The sequence below is a fragment of the Monopterus albus genome, unplaced genomic scaffold (assembly GCF_001952655.1).
Source record: "Monopterus albus unplaced genomic scaffold, M_albus_1.0 scaffold118.1, whole genome shotgun sequence".
In the NCBI taxonomy this organism is placed as follows: Eukaryota; Metazoa; Chordata; class Actinopteri; order Synbranchiformes; family Synbranchidae; genus Monopterus; species Monopterus albus.
In genome coordinates this window covers 926,011-951,610 of record NW_018127998.1, presented here as the reverse complement: position 1 = coordinate 951,610, position 25,600 = coordinate 926,011, and the positions used below count along the sequence as shown (strand labels likewise).

Genomic DNA, 25,600 nt, shown 5'->3' with positions numbered 1-25,600 from the left:
CCTCCATCTTTTCTTAGAGATTTCGTCACGTCATTTAACCTTTCTTTAATCCTGTCAGCGAGGCTTCACAGTTTTGTCTGGAAGGTCCATCACCCTGTGTGCCGTGAGCGACAAGGTGTTAGAGCCGCTAATCCTCATTCAAGGCTCCACTACATCTCTATCTTTTCCAGAGACAGTGTAATCCCAAACTCTGGCTTCTAACCTAAACCACGCACATGCACACACACTTAGTTGTACACTCACACATAAAGAACTACAGTCTCTCCACCTATGCTGCCTTGTGATAACTTGGGAAAAGACAACATGACAGCCAGATTCTGGAGAGCAGACACTAATGGATCCACAGTGAGGTGACAGACATGCTCAGCAGGCAGCTGTGCTTCAGCTGTCATCCTCTCGCCCCAGTTCCATCCCCTGCCCAACAATTTAAACCTTTATCTACCTGAGTAACAGCCCTACATGATTAGTGCAGTGGACTGTCTAGGATCATCCCCTGCTTGCAATTCTTCCATTGTATTAAATAGCAAATAAGTCAGGAAAATGCCTGTTTTCTTCTGTTACAGCACTGAGCATAAACCGATGTCCAGTGAATGTAAAAGTTAGTCCATCTTCAGTCTGCAAAAGGGAACATGAGGAAAATTAAGCATGGCAGTCAGCAAGTCCATTTTAATCCTCCTTTTGTCCTTTAGGCACTCTATTTGAAATATCCACAGGAGGGTATTTGTGTTTACGAAAAGAAATAAAAGCCATGGTGAGTATTCCGGCTGGTTACAGTGCTGAGCAGAGTGCAGAGCCAGTGTCTCAGGTCAGTGATAAATCACCATCTGCAGCCTCACAAGATGAGAAAAGTCTCCAATAGCTGATTGGAGGATACTTCTTGGCTTCTCCCCTTGGGCGCAACGGTAAATGCACTCCCCCCACTGCAGCGGGGGAAACACAAAAGGCGGTTGTTCCCCAGCGGTGCAGGAGCATGCTGATCTGCATGCTGCACTACTACTAAAGCTGAATTCTTCTGCTGCTATAGTGTATCATCTCTCTCTGCCTGTCTCTCCCACGCCCTTCTTTCCTCCATTTTTAGGGCTGGGCTACTGCTCTCTTTTCTAGCCCTGTATCATTTTTACTCACATTTGATTTACTACCCTCTCTCTCCTCCTGATTCTCTCCTCTCCCCTGCCTCCCTCTGTCTGTCTGCAGGCAAGAGAACAAGCACTGGAAAGCCTGGGCGTGCTGCCGGAGTAGGACAGGAGGAGATAACCAAAAAAGCTCAATAAAAGTGAATGAAATATCAAGGAAATCAGGCATTGTCAAGACACACAGGTTCATTCATCTCATGGTATTGAAGACAGGTCTGTTTATGTGCTTTACTTAAACAATTCTGCGTCACCTTGAGTTGTTACGTGATGGTATTGAAAGAAAAGGATGGTTGCACCTTTTTATTAAAGTAGAAATGGCCAAAGCAGGTAGGGAGCTCGTGACTGGCTGTGCATTTAGATGTGGGGCTGTGCTGCCACAAAGAAGGAAGGGGGCAAAAATCAGGGACAGAAAAATAGGAAAAACAAGTGAATAACAGGTGTGACAGGTTGAATTTAAAGTAACTGAAGAGCCAAGATTGTAGATGCAAATGACTGTGTGGGAGAGCGGTGGAGAGGCGAAGATGGGTGGAAGGACGATTTTCTGCGGTAATCAAATGGGCGGGGGGGGGGGGCATGGATGCATAAGGATATGGATCTTTCCAGTCTGGAAGACATTTGTGTGCAAAATTCTTCTCTCTTTTCCTCCCAGTACAACTCCACACTCTCAGATTAACATTCCCTGGTTCCCTGCCTAATTATCAGTTTGAAAACAGACTTCACTGCCTCTGTCAAGTACCTCTGATACGGTTCATAGGGCAGAAAGTGTAGCCACTCATACCAAAACGCTGAAAATATTTCTGTTCACACTACGTAACCACACTCAGGGTTGACCTTTCTATGAGGATACTATCATTTTCTAACTATGAATTTCCTCTTTTTTATTTTCCTGTGCTAAGACTCGCTCTGCTACATCAGAAAGTCATTTATCGACATAAATTACAACTGCTGAAGCACAATACAATGCCGAGTCACTCATTTTGTGTTTTTACCTGCTGCTGTCTTCCGAACACACGCGTTTTCATCCTCCAGCCTCTTGTGACAATTACTGTAAGTCGACATGAAACAGGATTTCATGGTGGCTGTGTCTGCTTCAACAAGATTACACATATTTTAGTATGTCTCAAAATGCTGCAGAGCCACTGATACAGAACTTCACATACATGCCAACACTTACTCATACAAACACATACACACACAGACATCTCTTTGTCTTATCTTTTGCACTTGTTCATCTTTCAGCCCAAGTTTATCTGCTTTAGATCTTTAAAAGGTCAGATTGTTATGTGGAAATATCAACTGCCTGCTCAACAAGACTCAGCACCACTAGAGATCGTGACATTTAAGCAGACGGACCTTCTAAAGCTCATGTCATGGTTTGTTTTCAGTTTAACTCTTGTCAGCTCACATTATACGCTACTGATTCTTGAACTTCTTTCACTCTGTCCTTAACAAAGAGCCGGTAAAATGGGGTGTTTTGCTCTTATATTCTCCAATGAACTATATGTTTACTTCAGCAGATCTCAACACAACACATGTAATGAGCATAAATACACAGCAAAATCTGGAAGACATTTATATCTCAGCAATATTCCACAAAGTGTCACATTCTGCAAGTTGTGCCTCATAAAAATGTGCAAGAGAACAAAAACTATGTTTTGTCTCACAAAAATGTTACTGGAAAATATTATATATACATGAGTAAGAAGAAAAGGTAGCAAGAGCACCATTTGACAGACGCTAAGCAGAGAAGTTTTCAAGGAGAGTAAACGGGGACAGGGAGAAGTAAATGAGTTGAAGAGAGGGATGAACTGAGGGGCGATTCAAAAGTAACAGGAACAGAAATGTAAAAGAACAGAAGAAGACACAGCCTCTTTCTTTCCAGTGCAGCCTTCCTTTTCTTTAGAGAGAGGCACAGGGCTGATAGCAACAGAGCAATGAAATACTGACAGAATTCCAACCGTGTTCTCATTATTTATTTACTGCCCTGAGGAGAAGGCTGCCAGTAAGTAACACAGTGCTGCAAGAATCATCTTAGTTTATATACAGTATGTGTGTTTGTATGCAGTTGTGATGTGATTGGCATGTCATAGTAATGACAGCAGAAAAGGACCCCTCACAGCGGCTTCATTCACATTCTGCACGAGTCACAGTGTGTGCGAAAGCCAGAGGAAACAATGGGGGCAGCTGCCTCAAAGCAGCACTGAGGTAGCAGGAGATGGGGACCTAGACAGACTGTGGACAGACAGATAAATGAAGGAATGACAGAGAGAGGGAGTGCAGGCTCAGGATCTATGAAGAGACAACAGTGCAGTCAGACCTTTGGTCAGCAGAAGCACTAACTTGTATTTCCAGCTTGCTACAGCCCCTTTACAGTAGCTATAATTAAGAAATTGTTTTAAAACTCTTAACAACGTAGCACACCTACATTAAACAATTAGCCAAATTTTCTGTTGAAAACCACATTTTCATGGCTAAATTCTACACACACACACACACACACACACACACACACAGACGCTTGACCTCCAGCACCCTCTGATGTCGTCCACCTTCTGCTTGGTTAGGATCCATCGTTCCAAAGCACATGGGCACAGCAAAGGCCCCACTTATATTCTTCTGCTATTCTGACTGATGTGTCACAAAGTTTCTTATTCACTGAAGTGTGCTCACTGAATTCAGAGGGCGATGATGTGAGTTTATTGTATCGACTGCATGTGTTTGATGAATGAGCATAAGTGTATTGAATGATTCAGCAGTTTGTAGATTTTTGTAAAAAAAAAAAAAAAAGTTGACTGAAAAATGTGTGAATAATGTTTATGGAGAGGGATTTGGTTGGATAACAAAACTCACATGTGACAGATCACATGAAAATTTAAAAAGCCTAATTGGACCAAAGCTTGTCCTCCCTTGAAAGTAAAACATTTTGCAGTGCACGGTTCTTTTTGGACTGACTTATGGAGACACAGTATACTGTATGCTCATGCTGCTGTCCCTTAAACCACAGGATGCCATCTACCAAAAATACCATCTGATTCATTATTCTAGATAAACTGATAGGTATAATGCTATATATTTATTTATTTAACATACTTAATCAAGTTAAAGTAAACAGCCATGACACCATAGTATCTTATTTCTCTCTGCCAGCTTTAAATTGATTCCCAGTATTATGCATCTCTGCACCGGAATGAACTGCAAAATTAATCACAGAGTGGAAGTCGCAGACATTCACTGAGGGTTTTAAAGTTTTGCTGGTGTGTGATTTTTTTTTAATTTGTCTCTTTCTCTCTCTGTGTGTGTGTGTGTGTGTGTGTGTGTGTGATGTTCTTGTCTAAATAAATCATGTAGAAACCATCCAATGAAGATTTTGACTTAAAGCATCGTGGAGATGCTTCAACATTATGTAAATAACAAAGATAATTCATTTTCTGAAAGGGAAAAGAAGCGAGACAGAGACAGGCAGACACACTGAAGAGTTGCTGAGCAGAATAAAGAACTGAATTATCTGTCTATCACAACAGGCGGACATGTCAGGCCTCTTATACAAATTAATGGCTTTTCATGGGCAGCGATGGGAGGGGGTTATTCCCCGATGTTAACCCATCACTGTTCTCAACTCCTCCCTCATCACAACTCTGTTCCCTCTATTCCCAGTTCTCACAGTGCTTTGCTCATGTCATAACAGAGCAGGGGTGAGGCAGACAGCAACGCAGCGCAAGGGGCTGGCATTGTACAACGCCATCTAACCTGTAAAGAAGGAATAAATACAAGGCAAAAGGATTTGAGAGCATATAATCTGCTGCTCAACCACTTTCTTCTTAATAAGGATCCTGTTGGGATCTGCTTGGGGCATTTTTGCAATAAAAATAAAGCAATAAACAAAGGGAGAAGGTGTGAAACAGTGGGAGTGATGCAAGGGATGTAAGCATGAGAAAAAGCTGGGTGAGGGAGGAGAGGATATAACTGATGCCACAAGTGGAGAAACAAGGGGATTTGAATGGATAAAAAACAAAGAAGTGCAGTGGGCAATGATTTGAATTATCCAAAGGGAAAGCTGATTGCTATGGTACTGTAGGGTTGACCTGGTTAATTAGAGTGTTAATACAGGAGTCTTCATCTCCTGAGCCTGGATGACTGTTCGCTCCAACCGGTCTCAACATGTAGACACACAGACATTACACATGAAGTCACATTTAATCTCATGTGCAGGAAGGTGGTGTCATACTACCTCAGCCTGAAGGTGGACGGCACTACCCACAACAGCCATGTACTGAATTAACACATGCTCAGTGCTCAGTGAGAGATAAATTAATTCCCTAAATTGATATAATAACTCAGATTTAAAAAAATGAAACATGCTCTGGCTGTGAGAATCCATACTGCTCCCAGTTTCCTGATGCTTTCTCTTTAGTGACTCTTAAAGAATGTATCATTCACCCAGACATATTTAAGGATCAACATTTTTCTCCTATAGTACCTGCCTGCAGGAACATGTGCATGGACACACATGCACATCTTGAGGCATGTTAAGAAGAAAATGTACAAAATCTCATTAATTCCACTCCATCTCTCCTTCTTTCCCCTTAGCAGTTTCACCTAATGTGATCCCCAGTGACCCTCTTCTCAGTCTAAATGCCGACTTTTATAGCCAAAAGCTTTGGTATTACTGTGGTCTAGCTCAGAGCTCAGGCTGGCACCTATCATTTTTCTAATCAGTTAAAATTCCCATCACATTGCTTTTTAGTTACAAGCGCTACAATACATTGTCAAAATAGGAATTGTATTTTGTTGTAGAAACAAGCCTTGTTTAAAAGCTTGAAGATGTTTACAGACTGTTCCTCTCATCCCCTCAGTATAAGCATATAATAAAGAAAACCTATTCCTCCTAGGTGTTATAAGACAAGCTGGGACTTTGCTTCTCCAACATGCTCCATCATGCCCCAGGCTCAACCAAATCAATAGATCATTAGCGCTTCTCTCCACCCCCCCCACCGTATCCATGCAGAACCCCACTCCCCTGCTACTCTGTCCTCCCCTCTCATTTCACACTATTTCATGCTGTTTTTGCAACTTTACTCTACCTCTTATCTTCACCCTTTGGCCTCACCCACCCCAATCCCCTCATCTCTGCCTCCGTCCTTTTTGTATTCCTCAGAACCTGCTGATGTGGTAGAAAGAGTGAAGGGGGGTACAAATGAGAGAGGGAGGTGGGGGTTAAAGGTGTAAGGCAGGAATCTGAGCTGTATCAGGTAGGGGCTGCAGGAATGTGAAGGGAGGAGGAAGAGCAGAGTGAAACGGGGGGAGATGAGGAGCGGGGGCCTTACTGGCTGGTTGTGTGGGTGAAATGAATGCGTAATTGCGTGGTAGTGGCTCAACCCCTCAGCAGACGGCTGTGATGTGGCTGAACCTGAGGGTTGCTGTGCTGCTGGGTAAACAGAAAAGGTTGTCCGGATCAGTGTACAGGCGCCATCACTGGGTAGCAACATGCCTATCACTAACAGCACAGAAGCCAGAATGAATCATCTTTGATTGGTGAAAGAAAAAGGGTGCAGAAAAGGTTTAAAAACAACTATATTTTAGCTGTTTAATATAGGGACTGTATATTGTGCCACTGGTGGACAAAATCAGTGAGAGACTGGCTTGCCTCTCTGTGTCTCTTCTTTCTCTTCTCCTTTGCTTTCACCCAAAACAGGACACACATCGACTTATTCAGCAGCTGACCCCACCCTTATTACATTTTTATATTCTCTCCTCAGTCCCCTCTTAATTTTCCTTCCTCGTCTTCATTCCCTCTGCTTAGAATGAAAAGGCTGGGTGAGGAACAGGGTAATTAAAATGGAGAAGCTGTGCAGTGAAATGAAGCCAGTACAAAGGCACACCACACCCCTAACAGCTTTAAAAAGAGATGAAAAAGGAAATGCAATGAAAGTGACTGATTGTGTTGTCGTGTTGCAAAAATATGTAAACAATATATTGTTTCAGAAGCTATTTTCATCAAATGTTTCTTATGTAAATCCTGGATATAGCCTTGATAACTTACCTACCTCTCTGTCTCACTCACTTGCTATACTTATGAGGATATCCACTGACATATGACACATGACTTCTTAGCCCCTTAACCCAAACCTTTACCCTAACCTCAGCCTAATTCTAACCATTCATCCATTCCATCCTATAATTCTAGCCTTAATACAAAAATCAAATCAAGTCTTAACTTTACAAAACCTTTTCAAAGTTATGAGGAGCAGCGAAAATGTCCTAACAACAAATCTCCAGAGTGTAATACAGATATGAACACACACACACACACACAAACCAAAGCAGCAGTACTGAGTTTTTATTGATGTGTGTAGCTGCAGGATAACAAACAACAGACTGTAGCAGCACACAAAGAGATTCAGAAATCAGATCCCAGTAACTGTACTATGGTTAATGCAGAGAAAGAGTGCAGATGGAGGAGTCACCTTGGCAGAGAAGAGGGGAAGGAGGGAGGCAAGGGACACTGGGGCAATGCCAATTTGTTTTGTAGATACTGAGAGACACATGATAAACAAACTGTACTGTAGACTGAAGTAAAGTGTGGAATTCATTGTTAATATAATAAATAATAAGTGCAGTTCCTGAGAAATATCGTTATAGGTGTCAGCTGTCTGTTTGTATTTCTGTCTGTTTATGCTGCCTGCCTATACATTTTTACATTAAGCTCCAGATTATTTTTTCAAATAGTCCTTTTACAAAATGGTTCTGAAAACTGAGTAAGATTTAAACTGTATCCCTGTGTCTGCGTGGGCTCTCTCCAGGTACTCCAGCTTCCTCCCACAGTCCAAAGACATGCAGCTTAGGTTGATTGGTGACTCTAAAGTGCCCGTAGGAATGAGTGTGAGTGGTTGTTTGTCTACATGAAGCCCTGTGATAGACTGGTGACCTGTCCAGGGTGGACCCCGCCTCTCACCCAGTGTCAGCTGGGATTGGCGACCCTGTTCAGGAATAAGCGGTATAGAAAATGGATGGATGGATTTAAACTGCATTTCCCCACGTTAAACAACAGTGACATCTGTTGGCGCAGCACTGCCACTGTCATAAAGGATAAGTATGTACTGTAGTTGTCTGTACATTTCTTATTATCACCAATTCCTGTGAAAATGTCAAAACTATCGGTGACTTGATTCTACTAACAAGTACTGCCTGATAAGGTTTATTCCTCTGTGGCATAGAGCTTTGTTGTTGTTCAGAAAATGTTAATAGGCAACACCGCTGCACTCTGCGACACATTCCTTCATTACTATGAACATGGGCACTGACTTTTATTTTGATCTCACACACAGCGTCCTGCAACTCTGCAGATCAAAATAGTCCCTAACAAATACATGATGTACTCCTGTTTGAGTCATGTTTGCTAAAAACTACAGTGCACAGTTGTTAACCTTTTAAAAAAAAGCTGCATTTGAGTCTTTTTAACCTACATCTCCAACAGGCTTTTTAAAGCATGTGAAAAATGCTTGAAGTGCTGAGCTGTTGCAACACAGCTTCCAATCACCACAGGCTTTTCACAGCAGATATGTTGACTTGTCATGGCAGGAGAAGAATGTAACTAATAGTATTAACATCAGCTCTGTGTTATTCAAGTGTCCCTCTTGAGCATCATTCATTTTTATGAATGTGCATTTCCTCTTGTGACATGTTAATATAGAGACAAGTGACAAATGAAAGGACAAACCAACATAAAGTGTCTCAGTGAGGTGCTGGGCCACCACATGCCACTAGAACAGCTTCAGTGCATCTTGGTATTGAACAAGTCTCTGAACTCTACTGGAGAGATGATCACAGTTCTTCCAAAAGGTGTTCAGCTGGGTGGAGATCTGGTGACTGTGAAGGCCACAGCATATGATTCACATCATTTTCCTTCTCATCAAACAACTCAGTGACCCTTTGTGCCATTGGATGGGGGCACTGTCATCCTGAAAGAGGCCGCTCCCATCAGGTACTTCCTTTGTCACCTGTCTATATTTCTATGCAGAAGCTAAAGACCAGCTATGAGTCTTTCTATTCTTGATTTGGGACTTTTCAGCCTCTCTTTCTGCAGATCGTTCAACCTCCAAGATATTTTAGGCCGTCATGCACACAACAGTATGTTTGAGATCTGACCACATATGCTCTGTACTGTTCAGGTCAGAGGACAGGGAGAGCTGCTCCAGCAGCGTGTGTTTCTTGAAGTAGGTCATGGTGACTTTTGAGATATATTTGGATCATCACCCTGACAAAACAACCTCTCACTTTTAATATGGCCAAACCTTTGAATAGAACTGTATGTCAGTAGAGAACTAACAACTAATGTTTTTCATGAAGTTGATCCTCTAGTTAGATTTTTCAACCTGAACCACAGTTATCAAGATTTGTGACCAAGGCTGGATTACCAACACAGCAAAGTAATTAACTACCCAGGGGCCCAGTCTGATTTGTTCCATTGTCTGGTCAAAAATTTGTCAGAGATGTGCACCACTTAAGTACAATAATAGCAGGCCCTCTATTTGTCACCTTGGAGGTTTGGTGTAAATTGTTTCCACTATTCTGTTTGCTAAGTAATTAACACAGAAAAAACCTTGGATAGGTTAGTAGCCTATTAGCAATTAGAAGTAGCCTAGTAAGGCTTCAACAGTTACTTTCATCATTATGACAGAGTTATTTCATTTAATAATGAGTTGATTGTTCAGTGAATAAAATGTCAGAAAATACTGAAAATGGTCAGACCCCCCCACCAAATTACATATTCATCTTGTTTTTTCTACTGACCAGTGGTCAAAAACCCAAAGTTATAGACTTTACTTCCATAGAAGAGTACAAAACATGCATGGATTGACCTACCAGCAACTTTTGGGGCATTTTGCAAAAAAAAAAAAAGGACAAATGATGAATGAGTAATCAGTAGAAATTGTTGGCAATTAATTTTTTTGATTAACTAACCTTTTGATGAGCTAATCCTGTATGCCAAAACAACCAGACAAAAGGACAGCTTCTTCCCCCGGGCCATCACTGATGAACACTCAACCCATGACTGTATAAGAGAAAGACAACCCTCAGTGCAATACCTTGTAAATATACCTTTGGCTATATATATTTATCTAGAAAACTCCATCTAAACTGTATGTTTATATATATTTCTATATTTATAAGTACTTTATTGTTTATTTCCCTAGTGCACATTCCATTTCTTTTTTGTTCTCTCAGTATTATCTTGTTTACTTGTCTGCTCGTTGCCTTATGGAGGAACACTGTGCATACACAGTGAGAGCCACTGTACCAGAGTCCTGTGTCCAACACACCAGACCAAAAAAGCTTATTCTTTCACTTTTAGAACAATTTTCGTTTTTTTAATTAAACTGACATGTAGAGTGGGGTTATAGGTTAATCCAGTCATGTCTGTGACCCAAACTATTCGTCTCTTGTTAGCTTTAATGAAGATGGATTAAAAAGCGTTCATGGCACAGAAGTCGGTGTAGCGCCCTGCCAGCAGGGGTCCTCAGTGCACAATGTGTGGAGGAGGTCGGTGAAGAGAATCCCACTGCAGCCGCTGCTAAGCCATCCTCACCGGTTGTTTCGGTCGAATGAATACTTGTTAGCAGTCCGTCAAGACCGATGCTGAGTCTAAAGTAAATAACAACAGATAAGCCGGCGTTAGGCGTTGTTCATGGTTAATTGACCCTTAAAACAAACCGTGCTAGTTGTTCACAGGCTAGGCTAACATCCTCACGAGGATGCGCGCGCGACTTGGCAACAGAAGTAGAGTTGCCGATAACTTCCTTCACGGAAGCTAACCACAAATCTGTACTGTTTTTAAAGTAAAATGTCGGCCTGTTGTGTGTCCGGCTGTAAAAATCGCCACTCATCAACAAGCAAACTCAGATTTTACAGAATACCGTCGGGATACCGGCCGTTTCAGGCGAACCGAAGGCGTTTATGGCATAGCAGCCAAAAATGTGTGCTGGCTAAACCAACAATAAGAAAGCATGACCAAATTTTACATTATTCTGTCATGCACATGTAGTTGTATGTTAGATAATTTATTCATTTATGTGTTACTGCGTAGCCTTGCTCCTTGTCTTTTTAGATGAGGACGTCATTTGACTTCAAGACACAAATGTAATGATTATGTAGAATGTAAACTATTAGTTAATTGGTCAGTCAGTCAGAAAATTGAGTATTTTGATAAACAAATGGTTGTTTCAGTTCATTCTTCAAGCAAAATGTCCTCTGGTTTCAGCTTATCAAATGTATATTTTTTTAAGGTTCACAAATTATGCTCATTTTCATCCATGTGAATGCCAGAAAATTTTCTGACAGTGAATTTTGCATAACCTGTGTCCTTGAAACCGTTGTTACAGAGGTAGAGGAAGGCCCCGCCGCAAAGCCAGAGTGCAGACAGAAGAAAAACCAACTCCATCTAGAGTTGATTCCCCTGTGGACCTCCACTCCTCTGTGTTGATGGAAACAGAAGAAGAAACACAGACACCATCAAAACCATCAGTGCCGACGGTAGCGGCCACTTATTTCTGGATTTATTTTATGCTTTCTTCTGAGATATTTTACTGTTCTGTAAGAAGTCGCTGTATCTTTTAAGCACATTTTTTATTGCTTTCCTTGTACAAAGAAATGGTTTTCCTATTGTACTACATTTGCTTTTGCATTATCATGTGTTTGTTTTCCAGGAGCGAAGAACACGGTCTAAAGGAGCAGAGGTTGAAAATGAAACCAAAACAATCAAGTCACAGACATCACCCAGGCCAAACATGACATTGTCATTTAAAGAATCAGCAATACAAGCGATCCAAGAAGTGAACGGCAGCACCGAGGAACTCAAAGGAAATGCTCGTATCTGTGGCGCTCATTTCATATCAGGTAAGACAAGCAGTCTGCTTTCATTTTGCTGCAGCTACAGTAGCTAGCTGGTTTACCGGAGCTGCTGGAAGATGAAGTGTTACTCTGAAGCAGACTTAAAACGTTTGGTGTGTTTTTATGATTTACAGGACAGGCGTCCATGGATCACGACAGTCTGGACTTTGTACCCTCTGTGTTTACGTGCAGAAAACCAAGTCAGGGCCCCCAGAAAGAAGTGAAACGGTAAGAAATGTAGTAAGTTTCTGTTGTTAGCTAGGTAGCTATAGCTATGGTAATGAGTTAAGATCAGTAGTAGAAGCAGTACTCAGATTTTAAAGTACCACAGAGTACCACAGTACGGACAATCCTATGTTGCAATAAATGTTTTATTAAATTGAAATTCTGACTAGAGTTGAAGTGCAGAAGTAGTAACATTAAAATGTACCAAATTAACAGCATTCGTCATATTGTTGAGTTACAACTTACTATTGATGTATATATGACTTTAATGTTGCAGCTGGTAAAAGTGGGGCTGACTTTAACACCTTTATATTCTGCTGAGGAGTATTTTTTTAAACCTTTGTTACAGAGGTAGAGGAAGGCCCCGCCGCAAAGCCAGAGTGCAGACAGAAGAAAAACCAACTCCATCTAGAGTTGATTCCCCTGTGGACCTCCACTCCTCTGTGTTGATGGAAACAGAAGAAGAAACACAGACACCATCAAAACCATCAGTGCCGACGGTAGCGGCCACTTATTTCTGGATTTATTTTATGCTTTCTTCTGAGATATTTTACTGTTCTGTAAGAAGTCGCTGTATCTTTTGAGCACATTTTTCTGCATTTTTTTTTATTGCCTTAAGAGGTTTTTCCTTGTACAAAGAAATGGTTTTCCTATTGTACTACATTTGCTTTTGCATTATCATGTGTTTGTTTTCCAGGAGCGAAGAACACGGTCTAAAGGAGCAGAGGTTGAAAATGAAACCAAAACAATCAAGTCACAGACATCACCCAGGCCAAACATGACATTGTCATTTAAAGAATCAGCAATACAAGCGATCCAAGAAGTGAACGGCAGCACCGAGGAACTCAAAGGAAATGCTCGTATCTGTGGCGCTCATTTCATATCAGGTAAGACAAGCAGTCTGCTTTCATTTTGCTGCAGCTACAGTAGCTAGCTGGTTTACCGGAGCTGCTGGAAGATGAAGTGTTACTCTGAAGCAGACTTAAAACGTTTGGTGTGTTTTTATGATTTACAGGACAGGCGTCCATGGATCACGACAGTCTGGACTTTGTACCCTCTGTGTTTACGTGCAGAAAACCAAGTCAGGGCCCCCAGAAAGAAGTGAAACGGTAAGAAATGTAGTAAGTTTCTGTTGTTAGCTAGGTAGCTATAGCTATGGTAATGAGTTAAGATCAGTAGTAGAAGCAGTACTCAGATTTTAAAGTACCACTGAGTACCACAGTACGGACAATCCTATGTTGCAATAAATGTTTTATTAAATTGAAATTCTGACTAGAGTTGAAGTGCAGAAGTAGTAACATTAAAATGTACCAAATTAACAGCATTCGTCATATTGTTGAGTTACAACTTACTATTGATGTATATATGACTTTAATGTTGCAGCTGGTAAAAGTGGGGCTGACTTTAACACCTTTATATTCTGCTGAGGAGTATTTTTTTAAACCTTTGTTACAGAGGTAGAGGAAGGCCCCGCCGCAAAGCCAGAGTGCAGACAGAAGAAAAATCAACTCCATCTAGAGTTGATTCCCCTGTGGACCTCCACTCCTCTGTGCTGATGGAAACAGAAGAAGAAGAAACACAGACACCATCAAAACCATCAGTGCCGACGGTAGCGGCCACTTATTTCTGGATTTATTTTATGCTTTCTTCTGAGATATTTTACTGTTCTGTAAGAAGTCGCTGTATCTTTTAAGCACATTTTTTATTGCTTTCCTTGTACAAAGAAATGGTTTTCCTATTGTACTGAATTTGTTTTTGCATTATCATGTGTGTGTTTTCCAGGAGCGAAGAACACGGTCTAAAGGAGCAGAGGTTGAAACTGAAGCCAAAACAATCAAGTCACAGACATCACCCAGGCCAAACAAGACATCACCATCATTTAAAGCATCAGCAGGCTTCCTAAAACAACACAAAATAAGTCCCATCGTGCTCCTGAAGTCTGTAATTGCTGCAACAGGTGGGTATCAGTGTGAGCTGTGTAATCAGAACTTCAGCAGTATGTCACTGCTTGTAAAACACAAACAGCTGCATGAAGAACAAAAGTCCTTCATCTGTGAAATTTGTGGAAAGTACTTCACATCTGAGGCTGATTTCACTGAGCACCAGCGTTCTCACAAAGATAAGCCTTTTCCCTGCAACATTTGTGATCGATCTTTTTCTACGAATCATAATCTCAAGCGTCATAAACTGCTGCATGTCAAAGATGGCAGGAAGTGCCGCCTGTGTGGTGTTTTGTCGACGACATAATCATGTTGCATCCCTGCCACAGCCTGTGTCTGACCAAGAATCCTCTGTTGAGCCACAAAAAGCAGGCAGTGGTCGGATGCCAGAAAGCAGTCTGCTGAAGAAGCCTGAGCTGAGCCAGACTGCTGGCCCTGGTGACGATGCTCAGAGCACCACAATTCAAATACCTTTGCAGATACAGACTGTTTCACCTGTACCACCAGGCCCTGAACCTTTATTCAAGATGCATAACACCCCATCTCTGGTCTTTCCCACGGGAATGTTAAAAGAAATCCCTGTGCCAGTGTTGGTAAAACCTTCCTCTATACCGTGTCCACCTCCACCATTACCCAAGTTCCCATGGGGCCCGGGTACCTCCTCTCAGTTTGAGTCACCCCTGCCCGACTGCCCTGCAACCTTCATTCAGCCCCATCTTCCTCAACATCCAGAACTGCCACCCTCACTAAAGCTCTTTTCACCTCAGTACCTCACCTCAGCATTACTCGAGGTTAAAAGAAATTATGAGTATATTTTAAGCAAACCAGAAAAGGTTAAGAAAGATACTGTGAAGGAGGAAGAGTGCGAGCTGCCGCTGATTTCTCCAGATAAACAAGTCAAAAAGGAAAGAATTGCTTATGACCTGGAGATTATCCTCTAATCTGAGTCTAGAGGGGCAAGATTTTTCACATTTAAAAGCAGGCATTGACTCTGTCCTGTACTTTATTAACCCTTTGTAGCAATATTAACCTAATTGTTAGATTAGCCTATTTGCCTCAGTCCTGATGTATCATGTCACTGTTACACCAACACTTGTGTTTGTCAAACACAATGACCTGATTGGTGGATGCTACAACTGAATCATAAGCTAATGTGGTCTCATTAGGAAGGATATATTGATATGATGTGCTTATTCCACCTGTATGACATGAAATGCTTCATGTTCCTATGAAACATGTTAACTTTGAATGTGCTGCTGCTCGTTAGCAGTTAGTCCCTACCTGGTTCAGCACACTGGTGTATTTTAAAGTGCTGAACTCATGATGCTGCTATTTTTTTTTAATTTAGTGAGAGTTCCATTACTGAGATGCTGCAACTTCTTAATCACTGTCGAGGTGACATTTGTTTTTCTACTGCTGTTTGGTAAACAGTACTGTTCTGTATATAGGATGGAACTGCCTTGAACTGTAAAACTGTACCAGGTGGCATTTGGGCTGCAGGCAATGTTCTGTACTTACAGTTTGTGGAGAAATAATCATTTGAGCCTGTGAGTAAACTCACTGTGTTACAGTAATGATATAAAGATCATTGTCAGGCATCATGTCTGATGATCATACTCACTGGATACCGTTTTCCTATCTACCTCTGCAACCTTGAACTGCATCATTTTATTATTATATATAAATATACATATCTTGTAAATATAGTGTTTCCTGTATCTGGGATATAATTGCATTACATTATGAGTTGGGTTGTGTGTACTAACATCTGGAAGTGGCAGAAAGCATGATGTCATTGCCTAGAGATGAAACCAGCAGTGAGAGATTTTTTTTTTCCCACAACAACCTAACCAAGTAGCTAACCTGCTAAACAGTAGTGACACTAGTTCCCTCTTGTATCTGACATTGACCTCTAAGACTGTGAAGGGAAATAAGTCTCATGTTGCCGTTTACTTACAATACTGTGCACATTTTTGGTTGTAACATTCACAGATTCTGATGGTAGAGATTTAAACACAGTTAACAGATCATCTGGCATGTTCTGTGTAGTTTTTAATGAACTTTTATCATTTTTAGTCACTACAGTGAATGGATGACAATTTTATTACAGTTACAATTTCTAAAATACCGAGTACTGTGGCTATTATCATGTATTGAGGCCTCACAAGACAAGTTTAAGCTGTCCTGTTAAAATGGATGGACTTGCTAAATATGTTGTTGGCTGTGCTTCATCTGCCTAAATGGATTCACTAACATAGATGCGCTGGAGTTAAGGAAACTCCTAACAGAAAACATAGTGCATCAAAACTACACTGTGTCCATATCGGGTCATTTTAAAGTTGAATAAAGGAAAAAGTATGGCTGAAATAAACTGCAGTGTTTCTAATCTGAAATACGGTTTCTGCATGACATTGTATACAGAAGTAAAATTACTGTACCACACTTTATTTGTGGGAGGGTTTTTTTTTTAGTCTGAATTTTAAGATTTTTTTGGTCACAAAGTGTTAAGAGTTGTCATGACGATGGTACCAGAAGGACTGACCCAAAAATGTCAGAATGGTTTCCTCAGGCTGACCTCTTGTCAGCATAATATTGCATTAAAATGGCCAGCTTGTTGAACTGCAAAACAAAAGCCCAGAGTATAATAACAATAAAATGCCTTCATTCCTTCTGCCTTTTTGTCGCTGTGTGTGGTTGTGGCTCCCAGAGACTTACATCACGATACAGAAGTCAAGATGTGGTTGCTGCTGATTATTACTCTCTTCTCATAGCTCATTAGAATTAGCTAATTTATGTCGTCATTATTTTAATATCATATGGATTATTTTAGAATAAACAGAATAAATATTTGTGTACTTTTTAGCTACAGTGCCACTTTCCATATGTTCTAATAAGGTACCCTTATGGTTGATGAATCTTTACTGCATTAGTTATATTATCTCTCTGGCTTGTACCTCCTGCAGCACCTGGACTAAAATGAATGTATTAATATTTTCACTTTGACAGATGCAAACTTAATTGATTATTATAAAAATAATTTATTGCATTAGTCATTATTAAACCGTATATGTGTATATATATGGCTGCTGCTGTATAAAGAGAGGCACCCCATATTTCATTGTACACAAGTATAATGACAAAAAAGCCCTATAGACGTTACATACAATATAGCTATGCCATCTCAACAGCCACCTACACATCAGGATGATCATGACCCTTGTACATCCAGTACACACTACTCCTAAATGATATGATGGGTTATGTACTCTTCTGTTCTTGAATCTGGATTTGTTTGTGAAGCATTTCCCAAAAGAAAATGTAGGCTAATTGTACATTTATTTTATAATTTGGATCCACCGTGCATTCCTCCGCAGCATCTTCTACCACATCTTTTCAGCCAGATGCGATTGACGGTCTCTGATTCCATCTGCATGTTGTACACATCCTATTGGTCGAAAGACGCCGGTAATGGTGGGCGCTGATTCTGATTGGTGTTTCGGCTGTCACTTAACGCCAACGGAAGCAGCGATTGGCTGAGATCATCGGTCCTAAGCAGGGGATTGGTTGATATGTCTTCGCGTGGCTTTATAGACCAGAAGGTAGTGGTGCTGATGATGTGACGATGGGAGTTATCCAGAAAAGCATCGTCTGCACCGAGTGTGCTTAAAACCCAGCGGCAGCACACACACACACTGAAGTGACTGTAAAGGGACGGAAAACCATCTGGGTAGAAACACGGGGCGGAACCTCCAGCTGCCGCTTTGAAAGGGTGAGTTTTCCTCTGGAAAGCACACTGACATGCCCGGGGCATCCATTTAGTTGTTGTGTGGGGGCTGGGGACAAGCTCACAAGTACGTGGTTAGCAGGACTGTAAATCCCTCTGTGTGAGAGAAGCGAGGTTAGCCGTCTTTACCGGGATACCCGGATAAATTTAAGATGTTTGGCTTTATGACAAGTCGCGCAGCGCTGGACATATCGAACCATGCTGTATGTGTGGTTGTAAGGCAGCCGTGGGTCAACTCATCCCCTTGGTCGACGGCATTGCGGAGAGAGCATGCCTGGCAGAATAGCATGTGTCTAATGCTGTGCACACTGCTCTGTGAGCAACTAACACAGCTGTCACAAGGTGTAATTAGCGTCTTATTGTGCTGTGGTTTCCATGCTTTCTGTCTGACACGAATTTATCATGTGATGATACTTGTCATAAAATAAAAATGATGATGATGAGAATGATCATATATGTAAATACAGTACAGTATAATTAATAGTATCATCTTTAAAACTGACACCTATTGCATGTATTTTTGCACAGATTTGTAGTGACTTGCTCTGCATGCTGGGATTTGAAGTTTGTAGTGTGAGTGAATTTAGGCTATGTTTGCCTGCAAGTTTGCATATGCCTGCAGAAGTGCAGTACATATATGGTATGTTGTACTTGTGCTTTATATCCATAGACACTGGTAAGACAGATACCTTGTTTGAGGTATTACAATGCAGTGTTCGACTTCGCTCTGCTTTTTAGGTGCAGTGATGGGAGCGTTCAGCAGACAGAAGTTTTTCCAAGAGCTTGCTCATGGCTGCCTGCTGCCTACTGCTCAGCAGGGGTTGGAGCAGGTATGGCAGCTGCTGCTTATCTGCCTGCTGTGTCGGCTTCTCTGGATGTTAGGTAAGAGTCTGGTTATTTTGTGTCTATTTAGTGCAATTCACCATTCATATAGCAATCATCACCACTGATCACCCTTTTCATTCTTGCTGTGTCAGGCCTCCCCTCTTTTGTGAAACACCTGGGCACAGTGGCCGGAGGTTTCTACACTCTCTACCTGTTCTTTGAGCTTCATATGATCTGGGTGGTCCTTCTCAGCCTTCTCTGCTACCTCTTCCTCTTCCTGTGCCGCCACTCTAGCATCCGAGGCACCTTTCTCTCCATCACTGTGCTCATCTATCTGCTGCTGGGGTAAGAGTGCTCTCCTCTGGTACCTGATGCCTCAGCAGCACACAGCAAATATGGCTGAAATTAAAGTTTCGAAGCCAGTGTTGTTAAAGATTCATTTGCAGAGAGTACTACATCATAGCTGAGACTATTCTTATCTGATTTTATTAGAGAACTGCACATGATGGACACCACTAACTGGCACAAGATGAGAGGTAGGCCAGGCATTTATACTGTAGGCAGCAGTATTTGGCATATTCCTGATGAATCCTAGCAATAGCATCAGTAAGCAGCACCAGCTGTGGTTTTTATTTTGGAATCTAGTGACTGCTTAAGTGCTGCTGCTGTCATCCAGGTTCACAGATGGTGGTTGCCATGAAAGCCATCTCACTGGCCTTCGATCTGGACAGAGGTGTTGTGACCAGTGTACCCTCACCCATCGAGTTCATGGGCTATATTTACTTTGTGGGCACAGTCATCTTTGGTCCCTGGATCAGCTTTAACAGCTACAAAGAAGCTTTGGAAGGACGTAAGATAGTAAGTATGATGCAGTAGCTCTTAAATCTACAGTATGACAGTATTTTTTTCAAATATTTTTGTTGTGGAGATATGCTCCAGAATTTGTTTTAAGCTGGGCACACACTTGACAACTGGTTAAGACCTTCTAAGTCTGGACAGGCCACATTTAGCAACTGTTTCCACCAACTTAAGTAGATTTTAGTCCTGAACAGTTGGGAAGGGGTACACACCTAAGGGGAATTTCTGGCAAGATCTTGGATGGAGGGACATCGACAATGCAGACTATACAGCTACAGAGGGAACTGAAACGTATCAGTCCTTTTGTGGTATGTGTTTGAATTAAGTTAATAATCTAGAGCCGTTCATTCCCCTGCCGCAGTTCAGCAGTTTTTACTCTATTACTATTTGAGTTAAGATTAGAATCATTACATGGCACATACAACACGACTGAGCCTGACTCGGTCCAACTGGGTCTGATCAGTCATCACATCCAAATACCATTCATAGTCGACGCTGCAGTCGTTAAGTGTGTACCCACCTTTAGTGTTGAGAGGTGGCTGCCAAAGCCTCCTGTGACCCGCTCTACCATGATCTGGGTAGAGCGTGGTGGAGCTTAGCAGGTCATAGTGGAGAAGGGAGAGGGGGGTGCTGGGTGGAGCAGAGTGGATTGATTTGGAGTTTCATGCTAATGCTACCATACGTTACATACTGCAGCTTTAAGTATGGAAGGAGGAGGATTGTTTAAAACATTTATCTTGAGACCAGCTGTTAACTTCATAAACTTTGGTTCTTTTTTTCCTCAGAGCTTTTCATGGCTCTTAAAAGTGTCTGTCAGCTGGGTGAAGAGCCAGCTCTGCCTCGTTATTTCCAACTGTGTGGCTCCATACCTCTTCCCTTATTTCATACCTGTCTATGGAGACAAGCTACTACGAAGGTGATTTTTTTTTTAAAGAGCAATCAGTTGGTTGTTTATTCCCTGTCTTGGAGCACTTATCATTTATGGATAAATTCTATCTAATCTGTTTACAGCAAAAAGAGGAGGAAGATCAGGTAATGACTCTGAACACGTCCAGCACTGTTTACCATTTGTGTGTCACGTTTACCTGCATGTATGTATCCACATTGTTCCCCCTCTCTGTGCAGCCACATGTGTACCGGGACATCTGTCTCACCCCCTCATTTACCGTAGCTGTTTCACCATCTTTAAAAACCGTGCTGAGACGTAGATCATCACATGGCAAGTCAATAAAACATTTGTGTGAATTTAATGTATCACTAACATTAAATGCTACAACTTCTCTCTTTATTCTGTTGCTTCTCAGAGGTACACCTGCAAAGTATGTCCTTTACTGTTGTGTAATATTTAGTTTCTTAAGTTGGATTTTTGCCTGAAATTGGAATGTAATATCCATCTGTTCCTTCCTTATTTTATGTCATTAAATTAGGTGGTTGCTGGCGTATGAGAACACAATGTCTTTCCACTTCAGCAATTATTTTGTTGGTTATCTGAGCGAGACTACTACAAGTCTGGCTGGGGCAGGCTTCACCGAGGAGAAAGAAAACCTGAAATGGTCAGAATTGCATGTGTGATACTAACTTAAAGTGTGGTTCCCTTTATTCACGTTTTTAAACAGGGCCCCTCCTTTTGTTCTGTAGGGATATCACCGTGGCCAAGCCCCTCAATATAGAGTTTCCTCGGTCCATGGTGGAGGTGGTAACGTCATGGAATCTGCCCATGTCTCGCTTTCTGCACACCTGTGAGTTATAACTCCGGTTGCAAGATGGCAGCAGCTGTTTTTGCTTTTCATTCTCATTATAAATGGAATGATAATGGCTCACTTAAACAGACACTGTCATGCAAGCTGAGCCTGTCTTCTCACAGATGTTTTTAAGAGTGCTCTCAAATTCGGGACGTTCTCTGCCATCATGGTGACGTATACAGCCAGCGCCCTTCTGCATGTGAGTGATGTGTGGAAGTCTTACCTAACTAGTTCTCTAGAGTTGAATGTGTGTCTGTCAATGAGTGGACTGTTATGATTCTAACTCTATATGTCTGCCAGGGTTTGAGTTTTCATCTGGGTGCAGTTCTGATATCACTGGGGTTCATAACATATATTGAGCATGGTAAGAGGCTGCCTGTTATATCTTTTTCACATTACAAACCTTTACATCTAGAGAAAGTGCTTAACTTTGCAGTAATGGTTAATTGCAGCCACTACTACACAGTGTTTTTGTTCACTGCAGTGCTTGTACCTTGCCTAATATGATTGAGAATAAATTCTGTCTTGGGTTCATTTGAATGTTTTGGTCTTTTTTTGTGTTTCAGTGTTGCGCAAGAGGCTTGCAACAATTTTTAATGCCTGTATACTGTCAAGGAAATGTCAGCCAAACTGCAGTCACCAGAATAAAAAGGTAACATACACCTTTTTCTTCCTTCTCTTTTTTTGGGAGAAGGAAATTTATTGCCAGCCATTTATCATTAACAATACTTTAAGATTTTGGTGAATATGCTTATTTGTTTTCATGCCAAAAGTTAGATGAGAAGATTGACAACACAAGGTGCTAAATATGAAGCTATAGCCATGAGATGATTAGCTGAGACTGGGCACAAGTTTTTGTTTTATGATGAACTCTCTTGGAAGTTGCAGTGACTTTCTGGTGTCACTGATATACTGATGGATTGTATAACCTTTGGCTAGAGTCAGATTAGCTTTTTATGCTTGCTTGCGGTCTTTATGCTAAGCTAACTCCCTCCTGGCCTCAGCTTAATATTTAGTGCACTCTTATAGGAGTGTTATCAATCTCCTTATCAAACTCTCTGCAAGAAAGCAAATAAGTCTTTATTTCAAATGTAACCTGTACTTGGTATTGCATTTTATTTTAAATTCTGTCTTTGTTTGTGTCAATTTTAGAAACAGCAAGGCAGCTTTAATTATAAGGGCACATTTCAACCAGAGGGATTTCAAAGAAAAGCAGTAGAACAGCATTAAAATAATTAAAAAATAAAAAATCAATTAAGACAAAATAAGATGATTAAAAAGCTGGATAAAATACAGAAAATAAAACACAAGTGGAGAAGGGTAAAGGAAGATCAGAAGCAGTAATAAGTTGTAGGGTGACCTGAGTGCAACTTGTTTGTTTGTTTGAAAGTGGCTAGAGTTGGGGCACATTTAAGGTCATCAGGAAGCTGGTTCCATCTGTGTACAGCAGATGTCTACCAGCTGACTGCTTCCTAAAGATCTCAGAGCCCTGCTGGGCCTGTACTCTTCAAGGAGGTCAGACTTTCTCAGGTTACAATGGCAGGAAAATGGTGCCCAGCAAAAATCCTTTATGTTACCTTGGTTACACACATCAAAAGAAGCAAGGATGGGGATAAATGACTTCAAATACACGGTTTGAATTTTTTTTTTCTCCATGATACCAAATGTGTATTAATAATAAAGCAACAATCAAAGTTATAGAGCCTTTTTATTATGCATTTAACAGTCAGTCACACATCATCTGCTTCATCGTGACTGTATAAGAGACTGATTGAGAGAGGTAGACTTTCAGGACTCTTAAAAGAAAACCCACATAGATTACAGTGGAAAAGTGTCTGAAATTTTGATTAATTACTTCCCTTGCTCTCACATAATGCTTGTCTCTTCCTCTGCAGGAGCTGTGGGTGTATATGATTAACATTGCATTCAGCGCTTTGGCAATAGTCCACCTGACGTACCTGGGTTCTGTGTTCAACTCCAGTGTGGACTACATGGAGGAGGAGGAGGTACTGAAAGATAAGCACATCATGGTCCCAGAGAGGAAATTTACATGTTGCAGTAGAAACAGTCTGAAGGTGCAGGCAGCAGCTCCAGAACAGTTTACAATAATAACTAAACTAGAACTTGAGTAAATGGCATTCAAAAGCTAAATACATTACAACATAAAATGTGCAGCACACCACAGTATGTGACATGACTTTAGTTACAAATCTGCTCCTAAATTTTGAACAAATGAATGATAACTTCTATGTTTTTGTAAAGATGTTTTAATGAAAGGTGTAAATAATACTGTATACTGTCATATTGAGCTTACATGGTACTTACCGCCTCCTACAGGACGATATCACACATCATACCATTCAGAAGTGGTCAGAGCTGAGCTGGACAAGCCACTGGGTCGCATTTGGATGCTGGATATTGTACCGCATCATTCTCTAATAAAAGGGGACAGGGAAAAGGTGAAAGAAGCAATAATGAGAGATATTGGTTGGTTCTCCATTTCTGCACTGTGACTTTCATCAGAACAAAGAGAACAGAATCAGCCTGTATGCAGTGATAAACCAACACACAGTGGTTTTAGACTGTGCCACACCGCAACTGGGTGATCTCGTATTCTGACCTGGGGACTAGTTTTGATATCCGTGAAATGATAGCCCGCTTTTCCTTCCTCTTCCTTATATCGTATCCTTTTTATCTGAGCCACAGTTGTTGAGCCCTCATGTTGTGACAGCAGTTACTGACGTTTCACTGTGAGCCACAGTCAATATCTATCAGCGTGGTGGAGATTGGTTGCTAGTTTCTGTGGATACATGATAGAGCCAATTATCTAGTTTTCACCGTCTGCTGTGACAGATCCAGATGTGGATTCACTTCTCCTCAAGTGTTTTACAATTGTAGTTTTAGGTTTGAAGGATAAGGCTGGCAGTATTCTACAGTTTTCTTACATTCAACAAATCCAATGAAAAGACCAAAACCAACAAAGTAAGTAGACATCTCTTAATTCTTTAGGACTCTTCCAGACTGCCTGTTGTTCTCAGCCCCAAGGCTATTCAGTATAGTTTGATTAAAAAAAAAAAAAAGGCAGATTGATTACCTAATGCACCTAGGCAGTGTACATTTTAATAAATGTTACTCAAAGAGGATTAATCGGTGCATTTGTCAGGAACTACTGTATTTTCAGTGGCAGATCAATATGCATTTGGTGCTCTGGGGCTGCATGTGGCAGCAGAACAGTGAATGAGGGATTGAGTCTAATCAAACTATGGTGCCTATGTTCATTTCAATGGAGGAGCATGCCACCTACGGCAACAGCATGGCTCATGCCTTTGTGGACAACAGTGGAGGTCTTTGACACAGAAGAATAAGATGGATTAAGTTTCGGGTACAAAGGCAGTGCTGTTAGTAGAATCAGTTCACTGTTGTCTTTTGTCCTTTTATGGAATTTGTTGGCAGTAGGAAAAATACAGACTCTCACGAGGCTTGTCCTGTAACAGAGTCTGTCTCCTGAGCATGTATAAGACAACAAGGGGTTTACTTTTGAATGAAAAGAGCGCAGCTTTTCCATTTGTGAATTTAGATAAAGAAAAGTAAATAGTACTGTAAGTCAATTAATTCAGTCAGTTCATTTTTGTGTTGCAACGTCCTACTAGTGTTTGTATTTTGCTTAGTGTTATTTTGATGATTGCCTTTGAACTGAATTTTCACCTTTGCTTAGAGAAGGTGTTATTAGTATATATGAACATTAGAAGCAAGCTCTCGCTCTTCAGTACTGGAAAGAACAGTATTACACGTGTTACTGTAAAAATGTTTAAATATCTCTTACATCTTACAGACTCACGATGAAATTATACAGTATGGCTATTATATTACTGTAAATATTTATCCCTAAGTATAGATTTTTATTACATTGCTGCTTTTAATTATGCATTTCAGTAACTGATGAAAGAACGTGTGTTTCAGATTGTGATCACATTTTGTGCATCTTTCTTAAATCTACAATATTAAAGGAGATGTAGTGTTTAGAATAGAGCCTGAATGTTTGTTCATGCCCGAGCACCAGTGCTCAGTCTCTGCAGATGTAATGCCACTCAATCCACCGAGTATTTTAAATACTATTCTGATCTTTACTTTTTTTTTCTTTGATGTAAATGTGAAGGCACTGACACAACTGTGATATTTTTATAAAATTTTACATGAAACCTCTGT

At 41.0% G+C, this 25,600-nt stretch overlaps 2 protein-coding genes across 3 annotated transcripts; both read left to right on the top strand.

The window, feature by feature from the left end:
• Positions 1-11,514: 11,514 nt before the first annotated feature.
• LOC109966785 (histone-lysine N-methyltransferase PRDM9-like) lies at positions 11,515-16,844 on the top strand. Its single transcript, XM_020611932.1, has 8 exons — positions 11,515-11,663; positions 11,837-12,026; positions 12,155-12,248; positions 12,595-12,745; positions 12,943-13,132; positions 13,261-13,354; positions 13,701-13,854; positions 14,028-16,844. Exons 1-8 carry the CDS (start codon positions 11,613-11,615, stop codon positions 14,490-14,492), a joined length of 1,389 nt encoding a protein of 462 aa, XP_020467588.1. The 5' UTR covers positions 11,515-11,612; the 3' UTR covers positions 14,493-16,844.
• A 952-nt stretch (positions 16,845-17,796) lies between these two features.
• On the top strand, positions 17,797-25,588 carry LOC109966788 (porcupine O-acyltransferase). Of its 2 annotated transcripts, XM_020611936.1 has the most exons (15): positions 17,797-17,954; positions 18,708-18,851; positions 18,947-19,139; positions 19,287-19,330; positions 19,471-19,652; positions 20,438-20,568; positions 20,664-20,684; positions 20,957-20,971; positions 21,080-21,205; positions 21,291-21,391; positions 21,517-21,593; positions 21,695-21,758; positions 21,961-22,046; positions 23,290-23,400; positions 23,732-25,588. In XM_020611936.1, exons 2-15 carry the CDS (start codon positions 18,716-18,718, stop codon positions 23,831-23,833), a joined length of 1,389 nt encoding a protein of 462 aa, XP_020467592.1. In that variant the 5' UTR covers positions 17,797-17,954; positions 18,708-18,715; the 3' UTR covers positions 23,834-25,588. The 2 variants fall into 2 exon arrangements, with proteins under 2 accessions (XP_020467592.1, XP_020467593.1); XM_020611937.1 differs by lacking the exons at positions 21,695-21,758; positions 21,961-22,046.
• The last annotated feature ends 12 nt before the right edge of the window (positions 25,589-25,600 follow it).